The sequence below is a fragment of the Arachis ipaensis genome, chromosome B10 (genome assembly GCF_059453495.1).
Source record: "Arachis ipaensis isolate K30076 ecotype BB chromosome B10, ASM5945349v1, whole genome shotgun sequence".
Taxonomy (NCBI): Eukaryota; Viridiplantae; Streptophyta; class Magnoliopsida; order Fabales; family Fabaceae; genus Arachis; species Arachis ipaensis.
In genome coordinates, this window is record NC_142435.1 from 145,775,558 (window position 1) to 145,787,727 (window position 12,170).

Below are 12,170 nucleotides of genomic sequence, written 5' to 3' on the forward strand. Positions count from 1 at the left end.
AAGAACATGTAAATACAATAAGCAGAAAATTATCCCTAGTGTTATCTCCGGCATTGCCATCAACAACAAAAGGAGTCCAAACTACACTACTCTGTATAACTGACTAATGATTTCTGGAACACCTCCTCTGCACTGCCTTCCTTACTATTGAAGATCTGTTCGTTCCTCTCTAGCCAAACATTCCAAATAATCGAGAAAAACATATGAGCCACATGTTGCGCTCTCCCTTCCTGTTAGCAACACCTGTCCAACTCTCTAAGTGTTCTTTTAGTGAATCCGGAATAGACCACAATCTCCCGAAATCAGATAGTCGTTGACACCATACATGCCAAGTAAACTTACAGCCCATAAACAAGTGGTGAATATATTCAACATCTTTGTTACCCAACACGCATATGTTATCATCATGACTAATAATTCTCAGCCTATGCAATATTTCTTTAGTATTTACTCTTCCTATCAAGGTAAACCAAATAAACAACTCCACTCGTAGCGGAACCAAGCCTTTCCAAATAGTTCTGGTGAAGCTGTAGCTAGTTATTTCCTCCGGGAGAGATTCTGACTGCATCACCTGCACAAAAGAGTTAGTTGAAAATATACATTTATTGTCGAACTTCCAAACAACTCTGTCATGCTTATCATGTGCTAGCTTAATAGGCCTTAAAGTTTTATGTAATTGGTCCACTAATTCCAACTCACATTGGTATAACTCTTGCCTCTACTGGAAGTTCCAAATCCACTCTAATCCATTCCAAAACCCACAATCCCCTATAACAGATCATTTTTTGTTTGAAATAGAGAAAAGTCTCGAAAAATTCATCTTTAGTGAACCACTTTGTAGCCAGACATCTTCCCAAAATCGAGTCCTCCTTCCATCACCCACCTCCATAGATAACCTCGCAATCATCTTATTTCTCACATTACTATCCCTGATTTGCATCTGGCAGATATCCTTCCATGAGCCCCCTCTGGTAGGTAATGTCTGAACCGATAACATCACATTGGGGTTCAAGTCATAGCAAGAGCACACGATCTTCTTCCATAAATGACACTCCTCTTTTAAAAACCGCCACCACCACTTGAAAAGAAGTGCAGTATTTCTAATCACTGCATCATCCACCCCAATCCACCCATCTTCTTAGGTGCCGAACCAACTCCCACTTAACAAGTGTCAAACCATTTCTACCTTTTTCCTTGCTTCACAGGAATCTCTTCTGCAACGATATCAACTTTTATGCTACTGCCTTCGCCATCTTATACAGGCTCAAGTAGTACACCAGCAGACTATTTAACACAAATTTAATAAGGACAAACTTACCCGCTTTATTGAGTACTTTTGCCTTCCACAAGCTGAGCTTCTCCTCAACCTTATCAATTACCGGTTTCTAAGTCCTAACTAGTCTCGGGTTTGCTCCTAAAGAAATGCCAAGATATTTGACTGGAAGGCTGACCTCCTTGCATCCCAATAAAAAAAAAACTGATAGTATAAAACGTTTTACACAGTCGTACAATTACAATAATTTTCTTAGATGATTATTCACACGGTTAATATAAAAGATAATTATTTTTGCTAATATGACTTTATGTCATTAAATACATGTGTAACGATTTTACATTGACCGTGAAACAAAGTTAAATTCTTATAATAAATACCTAATTATAAATTTTGTAAGACTACACGAACCAAATAACTAATCCTTTCCTGGATTAGTTACCAAGAGTAAGTATTTCACTTTCACAGCAAAAAAAATCAATGATTTGGTGAGCTGGTGTGACTTCCGTTTGAACAAGTGAAATAAATTTAAAATTTCACAATTCACATAATATGATAGTAAGGTAAGACCACTACCAACTTTTGTCCCTTAGTTTAAATAAATAAAGAATTATATTAAGGGGGAAAAAAAAAAGATAAGAGAGGGTATGTTCACAATTCACATAAATGTCAGCCTCTCATTTTCATCTTGCCACAAATTCTAACGACAATATCTGTCCTTGCTTGATACAAGCAATTGGAGCATAAGTCTATAAATGTACGCACGCCTATATAATATAATTTTTACAAACTAAAATAAATTAGCACACTATTTGTTATTTGATCAATAAAGAGATTTTATTAAAAGAATTATTGATAAACGAAAAAATATACCAAATAAAACATTTGTTTTTATAATTTTGCCAACTTATTAACCATTATATTTGTCATTCTAAGTTCTTAGAACAACTACAGACAACTTGAAAACCTTAAATTGAGTCAGTTTCAACTTTCAACTCTAAAAATAAAACATCTAACTCCAGTGTTAGCACATCTGAAGCTGAATTTAAATAAAACCAACAACCGAATCTTCATTAGATAATGAAATTTTATTAACAACTACTCTCAACAATTTTCTTTTTGGAAAAGTCTAGGGGCCAATAATTTTGTTAAATTCTGGCCAGCATGTAACTAGCAAAGAAAAGTGAGACATTGGATGAAATCTCACACCAATCTCACACCATTAAAACCATCATTGATGATTATTTGATGGCTACAAATCACAAAAATTGCTGGCCCTGTATAAGAATAAGATCTTTACTGTAAACAACAAAAATAGTTGTAGACAGAGGCATATCTGAGGTGAAAAAGACCAATATATCTACTTAGGCACTCTTAGCCTTATTAACACATACCACCTATTTATTATTCTTCCCCTGAAATGATCATAGCCTCTTTATTCATCAAAGTATCAAACCTCTGCAAATAAAACCATACACACAACCTTAGAACAAAAATTCAATTCAATTCTACACAGTTGAAATGCAAGGGTCACCCTACAGTTCCAGAAATCAAGATGATTCTGAGTTCAATAACACCAAGCCTAGAAGGAACTCAGCATCATATATAAGAAACATTAGAGAAGACATAACAACAACAACAACAAGGTCTTTTAGATCAAACACAACCATTTCTAGCACTGCTTCCTCACCTGGATACTCCATTAAAGGAGGTAGTATTTAGAACCATCTTTTGATTTATTTTAATTCAATTCAAGTTCCTAATCTTTATTACTTCCAAATATATATACCTAATGTTATGTTATTGTTGTTTCAGATGAAATAGATCCTTCAACTTATTCTTTCAATGCCGCTCTTAAAGGTGATTCCACGACTTGAACCTGTGACCTTGAGGTTAAAACGAGAGAGAACTAAACCGTAATTTAGTATTTTACAATATTTTGTTGAAAATTCTTCCAAAAAACTAAATGGAAAAGTCTAGGGGCCAGCAACTTTGTTAAATTCTAGCCAGTATGTAACCAGCAAAGAAAAGTGAGCCATTGGATAAAATCTCACACCAATCTCACACCATTAAAACCATTATTGATAGCTATTTGATGGCTACAAATCACAAAAGTTGCTGGCCCCTAACATTCCTCAAAATAAATTGCATAATGGTGGTCCTTCCATTGCAGCATTGCAAACAAGGTACTATAGAAGTAGCTGGGAATGCTTATCCCCAGATGGGTTTGCATTGAATTCAAAGTGGAGTGAAGCAGAGAAATATATATGCAACCCAATTTCAGGGGAAGTACCAATGGAATGCTTATCAGCAAAATCTCTTAGTGGAAGATCATTCAGAAAACCATCATCAACAATAACCACTACTATTAGAGTAGTGTCTGATCCTCTAGTTTATTCTTCAAGAGATATCCAAACAAAGCCTTCAATCTACAGCAACATACAAGAAGAAGAAGAAGATGATGATGTAGCTCTTCAGTTTCCAAATCCAGGTTCACATATATACATTTATTGGAAACAAGTTCTTTATAGTATTTTTACTTTTACTTGGTGACACTGACACAGTTCAAAACAAGTCATTTCTTTAAAATTTTTATTCAACATCATTTATCATTTGACAGCTTTTATTATAATTCTTTTCTAGAATTGTATTATTTTAGTAAAAAATGTTTTGTGTACACCAAAAATAACTATTTATATATGGGTGACTAATTTTTTGTATATATATAATATGGTTAATTTTAGTAATATTTTTAAAAAAAATACTAGTTGTAAACAAAGTGAAAATTAGTTTTTTTAGTATATTAATTTTACACTGGAAGTAATTTTAAGAGATCTTCATTTTAACAATTTCATACAATACAGATAAAGTTCGATCAATGGTATCGTTTAACTTATGTAACCTTAGATAATGAAATAAGACTTTGTCGCTGTTGTTTGTTGTTTTGTTGTTATTTTTATTATTTAGTAATTTTATGTTAAAAATTTATTAAAAAATGTTTTTAATATAAATTTTCTAAGAATGTGATAATATTTTTCTATTATCATAACGTGGCTCTTCTATTTGACCTATATTTTTAAGTACATGATCCATCCATTATAATTATACTGGAAGACTAATCCGATAAAAAAAAAATATCAATTTATTCATCATAATTCAATAATAGCAGAATAATTTACTTTATTATGATTATTTATTATTTATACAGAAATTGAGAGAGAGGAAATGACAATAGAGGCTGATGGTACTCAAAATACACCTCCTTATCTTAGTACAAGCAGTGGCAATAGTGCTCTAACATCATGCATTCCAGAGAGATCAATAAAGCCATACTATGAAGATTCACCTAATTCAATTGCCATAACCAAATCTAAAGAAGAGGTATGTGCTATTTTGGTTTCAAATAAGTTAATCATCACCAGAATCTAGGGCTGCATATGGATCGGATAATATCCGCATATCTGCGGTAATTATCCGCATCCGATCCGAATTTTGCGGATATTATCCGATCCGCAGAGTCATCGGATCGGATCAGATTCGATCCGCACTATGGTAGGATCAGATTGCGGATTTGGCAGTGATATCCGCGGATACGATCCGCAAATCCGTATATCTGCACATCTCATATAAATAGCATAGTTTAAGAAAGTAAACTCTAATGTGATATGAATTTTAGTGTGTTATTTTATGAATTTTATGATATCTTGTTTTTAATTTTTTATGTTGTACTTCAACTTAGAGTAATTAAACTTAAATATTGTGTTATTATTTTGTTTTTGTTATTCAAGAGAACTTTTATTGATAATATTTTAGAAGTAGATAGGCTTAAACAGGTGAAAAATAAATTTTCTGGATATTTTTTTTTTTAAAACAGCTAAACAAAATCTTAAAGTAGTTTTTTTGAATTATGCGGATATACCTGATATCCGATCCGATCCGCAATCGGATCAGATCGGATCCAGTCTGAAAAAACGCGGATATCGTCCGATTCGATCCGATGAGTGCAGTGCGGATCAGATAGAATTTTAGGTTGTATCCAATCCAATCCGATCCGTGTGCAGCCAGAATCTATTTTTATATATCAATTAAGATCACCAATCTAGTGTGGTAGGCATAGATTTCATTCTTCTTTTCATTGTTAATGAACTCCATCAAGTGAAGGGACAAGTGGTCCAAAACATTGTGGTGTCTTATGTCCACTACTTTTGTCCTTAAATAATATTGATGCTTCTAGATTAATAAAAAAAAAAATCAGGTTTGATTTTAAATAAGTGTTTGTTTGAAAAGTTATGTAATATTGTTTTTTTATTAGTAATCTTATTGAATGAACAATCATGATATATATATAATAAGCTATTAATAAAAAATTAGTCATTCAAATAAAATATATATTAAAAAAATTTAAAATAATACATGTATTTAAAGTTTAAACACAAAAATATAGTATTCGATTTGAATACATATAATATATTTGTTAAATGAAAAAAGAAAAAGTCATCTAAAAAAAGATTTATTTAATAAAAAATAGAAATATATAATTAATTTAATTCACCTAAAATAAAATGATTTAATCTTTTTTTTTTTTTTGAAAATGTATGTACATAGTTAAAATAAGACACTCTTGACATCAAAAGTAGTAGTACTAAAAGTTTGATAATGATAAGTTGACTCATCCTTCATTCTTTTTGTAGCAAAAATAATTGAGATTTCATGCAGGGTTCAGAAAGGTAATACTAAAACATAAAACACGCAAGATTGTACCTAAGATTATAGGATCCCACAAAACCATATAATGATATAAGTACTTAATAACATCCATATAAATTATTCGTGTCACATAACTAACATAATATGAAAAAGTAAGATAATATAAAGTTAAAATACGTCGCATAACATAATAATCGATGACTTATATATTATTTTGTAAAATATAATTATAAAATGATAAATAAATTAAAAATGTGACTCATAAAGACAGAGAAACGATTTTGGAGTATGTAAACCTTTTGTGTTCAGTACATTCAGTTATTTGATTAGTATTAGATCTTAGTTTGGTCCGTCTAACAATTGAATTTTAATTGGGAGTTAGAGGTTTATAAACATTTTATTAATTACAATTTACAAATAGTATAACTATAAAGTACTATTGCATATAATAACTTGAATCAAATTATCAAACTTATTATATGCCAAAATAATACTTTATTCAAAAAGGTTGATTAAATGATGACAAAGAATACCATATATATATATATATATATATATATATAGACCTGGTACCAAACCTGTAATTAATGTGTATAATACAACTGCACGTGCAGGTAGAAATGCAAGGTAAAGAAACATGGGAAACAACAAAAGAATCAGAAAGAAGAAAGAATGAGTATATGAAGAGAGATGCGCAACTTTGCAGACGAAGTGGTGGGTGTTTTTCATGGATGAAGCACAATAAGAGACATAGAGAAAATAATGAAAGACACAGAAAGAATACTACATCTTTCTTGCATTTTAAAGGTTGCTAAAGAAAGAGTTTGAAAATATCTTAAAAGAATAAGTAGCAACTACATTAGGATGATGAGATGCCAATAATTTCTTTGTTCTCTCACTTTCTTAGGCAATTTTCGCAACTTATTACCATGGTGGTATATTTTTTTCATGATTTTCTGTGCGAATGCAAATAAATGATGATTTGTATATTTTGAAGTCTGTTAGTATCTTCTTTTACCCCACTCCTTCTACTTAATAAGAAGTGTATATAGATTGACTTCACTTTGTTTTGAACTAAGGTTTTAAATTCATCGTATTTCATTAAATCTAAATATAATGTCGAAGATGAACTAAGATAATTACTAAGATTTTATTCTTGAACAAAAATAAGATAGACCACTTGCTTGAAGAACAGTACAACTGATGTGCAACTAGTAGGAATTGAACCTAACAATTTGTGGTTGTTGGTGGAATAGTTTGGTTTCACATAAGAGTAAATGTAACTAATTCTAACTAATCACATGACTAGCTATAACATGAGCTAGCTGTCACTGACTATTATAACTAACCACTTCTAACTAACTATCTATAAATAGTAGGCCTAATAAGATTTTCAAAATTAATAATCTATCGCATGGGCTATGCTCATCTTTGAATTGCAATTCTTTTCTTATGAATATATGTTAAAATAATTTACAATGATTGAATACATTTAAATCTAATACTTTTACATCATTCAAAGGACCCAAGTCTTGTGATTTATCTAAAGCAAATAAGATAGAAGAGTAGAATAAAACGATCAAGAACTTCATGAAGAAGATGATTTGGGGTCTGTATTGGAGATAAGACGAACCTCGTATAAATCTTTTTCACCCTTACCTGCATCCAGATATTATATCAGAATGTACTCATTCATGTTCGGTGGTTTTTAATTAGTAAATATTGGCAAATAAACTTAGCTTTCTGAACTATAATACTCACCAACTTCAGCTGTAATTCCTGGCCCGAAAAATGATGCAAATTTAGCCTAAACAAATGTTGGAAGAATGAGGAAGAATTAGCACATGTACTCAGTATTAAAAATCCAGATTCCATAATATCTTAGAACTGTAGACAATAAGAAATGCATATTACATTTGAAAAGAGATTCAGTCAATTTTTTATACCTGTCTCTGTTCAAAATCTGACAACTGTAGAGCCTTGGCCTCAAAAACCAACACCAAACTGTATTTACCATCATCAGTGACCTACAAGTCATAAAAAAAGAATGAATGACGCGTGGAAAAGATAGCATAATACCAATAATCTTTAAATCAAAATTAAGTTGTATCAAGCAGTTACAATCAACTCATGTAGATATGGAGTGAAATAGACTTTTCTATAGGCCAATCTTAATACACTTTGAGTTAACTCAGAAATGAATTGCAAAGAGCCTACAAAGACTGGGGCAACAAAAATGGTGTTAAGTGCATCTCAAAGTGCTCAAAGACAACACAGGTATTGAGCACATTTGTATTCAGATGGTTGCAAGCAAGATATTGCAACTCCTAGTAAAACTGAATAAATTGTATCATGCGAATAAAACATTCTAAACTATTTAGCATTATTTTAATTATTAACAAGTTGTCTACGAAATATTTTTATCTTAATATATACATATTGGATTTATATGAGAAACAAAATAATATAATATAGTATATGATGATGAATAATAAACCCAACTAGATGTAAAATATAAAAGAATCTTTTAAAACATTCGTTTTAACATTTTCAATACGTTTCGTTCTTCTCATTTGTATGTAATTATTAATTTTGTTCTTGTTCTTGAGACCGAAGGCTTTGTCCTCTACGATCTTCTGCTTCTTCGCTAAATCAGCTTTAGATTGCTACTTAGCGGCATCTTTGATCGGCATCAAAGAAATGAAAATAAACTATTTCCTTTCAATTTTGAACAGGGAGGGGGATATTAGGGTTCTGTTTGGTAAGAAGTGAGAAATTTCGCATACGACGAGGGAAGAGTATTTTACTCTGAGCCTCACACCATATATATATATATATAAAGGAAATAACTTCTCCTTGATCTTCTTAGGTGTGTGAAGATTAGAAAAACAACAGAATAATAAGAACATTAGAAAAACCGCAGAACAATTGTAGGACAACAGAAAAACTGCAAAGACAACAATACATAGCATGCATGTTCATCAAATCACAATTCACAAATGCACTTGCTTCAAATTAAAGAACCACATACTTTTTTTTTCTCTATTTTATTCTTTTTCCTTTTATCTTTCTTTCCTACCTAGCTTCCTTCAATACTCTGACATCCGATTAATGTTATAACTTAAATTGTGGTCAGAGTGCATTACATTGACATACTACCAGAAGATAGCACAACTGAAATAGAAATAGAATGAGAACATAACAGAAAAATCAGAATATTTAAAGCAGTTCAATGAGACGAGAAAAATGCAAAAGTAAACTTAATGATAGTACTGATATTGCATTGACGAAAATTGAAATGCATACTTCTTCACGGATCATGTGTAGAACGGGTGCGCTCCTTCTTGGTATTCCGCCTCCCTGATAAATAAAACAAATAAAATTATCTCAAAACCGAATACTATATCTCGGGTTGCACAAACAGAAAGAGAAATGGGTGAAAAAGTATTGATTTATGTCCATTTCAAATACATGGAGTAAAAATAAAAATCTACTTTCTATTCTGTCAAATATGAAATCGAAGAAAAGATTATATACAAAAATATAACACACTAATTAAAATAACATACTTGACCATATTGGAATATCCGTTTCAATGCCTCGTCCAAATGTTGTTCATCCCCATAACGAAATCTAGTGACATCGCTCTTTACCTAAGACGGCACAAGAAGGTTAGCAGCACATTAATATAATATTTTAAATCATCTAGTGATATACTTGCAATGAGTACGTATGAATGACAAAGAAACATTGAGTATAAGAGTAAATTACTTAATCGTTGAAAATGAAATGACAATATTAATTTTAAAACAATGTAGGATTTGATCTTGATTTCTTAAAATTTACGATTTCTTTAATAACTTGAATTTCCTTAACAGATGCACAATATCTGTGTAGGTATTATAAATTTTTGACATGTATCACGGATGTAAATTAATCAACTTTGTATTACAAAGATTGGGTTTCCCATATAAATTCAGGTCAAATATAAAAACAATGTGAGACCTAACAGGCACAATTAATAGACAAGTTGACTTGAGTTAAATCATAAATCCTCAAATTGATCATTTTGCTAGCTGATGCATGTAAATGTGTTTCCTATGTTAGCTAATTAACTTGATGATAACCGTTGACAATTTAAATTGAAATGAAAGTACCTAAGGAATTACAGAATTTAATGAAAAAAGAATTCCAAATAAAAAATTTAAACCGTGATATATAGATGACCAAAACCTAAATATCAATTTATTTGCTTTCTTCAATCACATAATCTTGATTGCTCTCGGGTAAATCAGTTGCAAGGGGAGAGTTAGGAATACAAAGATTAAATGGAATCAATGTAATAATTAGTCTATAATCGTTTACAATAGGACACTATAGCTAGTCGTCCGGTTATAGTGGGACATGGCAAATTGTTGTTGTTGTTCTAATGGAATCAGCAGACAATCACATGAATCAGAAATATAAAGAATATATTTTCCCTATTACAACAGCCTGAAAAGAATAGAAACATATATGACAAGGAAGATTACATAGCAATAAAGAATACATGTGATGAGATTACCTGTTTAAGAATTGGAGTTGCACATTTTTCACTCAAGCTTTGAGCATCAGAATATGTGAGGCATGGAACTGGCTTGAGTTCTGCATACTGTAGCAAAAAAAGGTCCAATTGTGAAAGTAAGAAGAAAATAAATAATGTTCAAAGAGCATTAGGACGTGGGATTCTCAACATGATTATCTTTTATACAGCTTAGTTATCATGAATCTCCATCATACAACACTAATCACATTTATAAGACTTTTATCACCTTAAGTGCCATGCCAATAATTGCAAGCGGGAAGCCATACGTTAACATTATAGCAGACCATTCAGATCCAGGTAGAACATTAAAATATGCCCCAAAACCATAGCTGTAAAATTCAAAACCAAAAGGCTAATATAAGAATCAAAGCACTTCATACATGATGCAATTTCAACGAAGAATTTGAGAAAGTCAAATTAAAATAGAACTCACGACAAGAGTGAAAGTCCAACACCTAGACCAACCACTCCAAATGAAACCTGCAACCATTAAACTACATAAATAATGCAAGTAATTGCAAAATACTGGTTAGTTAGCCGGTACTACAGGATTTCTATTCCCAAATTAGTGCTAGATTTCCATGAACTAGTAATGATTCAAATTGCATCAACAATCACTGAAATAATAAATAATAAATAAACAGACTTAAATAACACCTTAGGTTTTTTTTTTTTCTATTTGCAGTATTTTATGTTTTCATATCCTATTTTCTTTACAAAATCACAAAAGCAAAACATTAAAATAAAAATAGAAAATAAAAATATAAACCAAACTCATTAATTATTTTCACTATTTTCACACCATTTTCTTAGCAGAATTATAAAAACAAAAATTCCTGAAACTAAAACAGAAAATAAAAGCACAGACCGACTTGTATTCCAAATTAGTGCTAGATTTACATAAACTTCTGATAGCGAATAGAAAGATACCTTAGAAAGAGAGAAGCCATCATCGGAAATGAGGGTTTTATTGTAATTGTTATTGGGAATTTCAACCGACAAAGCGGTTTGTGTGGACGACGAATCAGATTCAGCGGCTCTGAGAGGACTGAGCAACACTAACTTTCTCTTATTGGCTTGCAAGAAAACCTTAGCACTTCCATTGGTGCGACTACTACTTCTCCTACGCCATATGAGTTGCGATTGAGTCGAAGTGGGTCGTGACCGAGTTGAGTACGGAAGTGAGAGGGAACGGTGCCCGGAGCACACCGTGGCTCCACCTGCTATTCTCATTTTCGGATTTGTTTGTGTATTTTGAGCACCCTACGAAATTTTAGAGAAAAAGTGGTGGTTGCTCCTCAACCGCCAAAATTTGGATCACGTGTCCTCGTTATCTTTCAGAAAATAATAAATATATTTTTTTTGTTTGGATATATATTAGTTTAATTTTAAATTGTCCGTTTCAAAAATTTTATATATATATATATTTAATTATAAGTTATTATATAAATAAAAATAATTATTTTTTATAATTATTGTACGAATAAAAATAAATGAGTGACGATATTATATATATGAGTATTTTTATATTTTTTAGTATAGAAATTTTTATTGGAGAGTACACAAATTTTTACATTAATACAAATTTATTGATATAGTATAAGT

General features: G+C 31.2%; 2 protein-coding genes across 2 annotated transcripts; one reads left to right on the top strand and one right to left on the bottom strand.

Moving 5' to 3' along the window:
• The first annotated feature begins 2,676 nt into the window (after window positions 1–2,676).
• LOC107621293 (uncharacterized) lies at window positions 2,677–6,921 on the top strand. The gene is made up of 5 exons (XM_016323324.3): window positions 2,677–2,984; window positions 3,089–3,133; window positions 3,447–3,764; window positions 4,482–4,654; window positions 6,595–6,921. The coding sequence occupies exons 1-5, from the start codon at window positions 2,795–2,797 to the stop codon at window positions 6,793–6,795; spliced, it is 927 nt and encodes a 308-aa protein (XP_016178810.1). The 5' UTR covers window positions 2,677–2,794; the 3' UTR covers window positions 6,796–6,921.
• A 489-nt stretch (window positions 6,922–7,410) lies between these two features.
• On the bottom strand, window positions 7,411–11,911 carry LOC107624123 (uncharacterized). The gene is made up of 9 exons (XM_016326584.3): window positions 11,496–11,911; window positions 10,999–11,045; window positions 10,792–10,894; window positions 10,545–10,631; window positions 9,550–9,633; window positions 9,287–9,340; window positions 7,927–8,007; window positions 7,742–7,787; window positions 7,411–7,639 (listed from the first exon to the last, which is right to left on the bottom strand). The coding sequence occupies exons 1-9, from the start codon at window positions 11,796–11,798 to the stop codon at window positions 7,569–7,571; spliced, it is 876 nt and encodes a 291-aa protein (XP_016182070.1). The 5' UTR covers window positions 11,799–11,911; the 3' UTR covers window positions 7,411–7,568.
• Window positions 11,912–12,170: the final 259 nt, after the last annotated feature.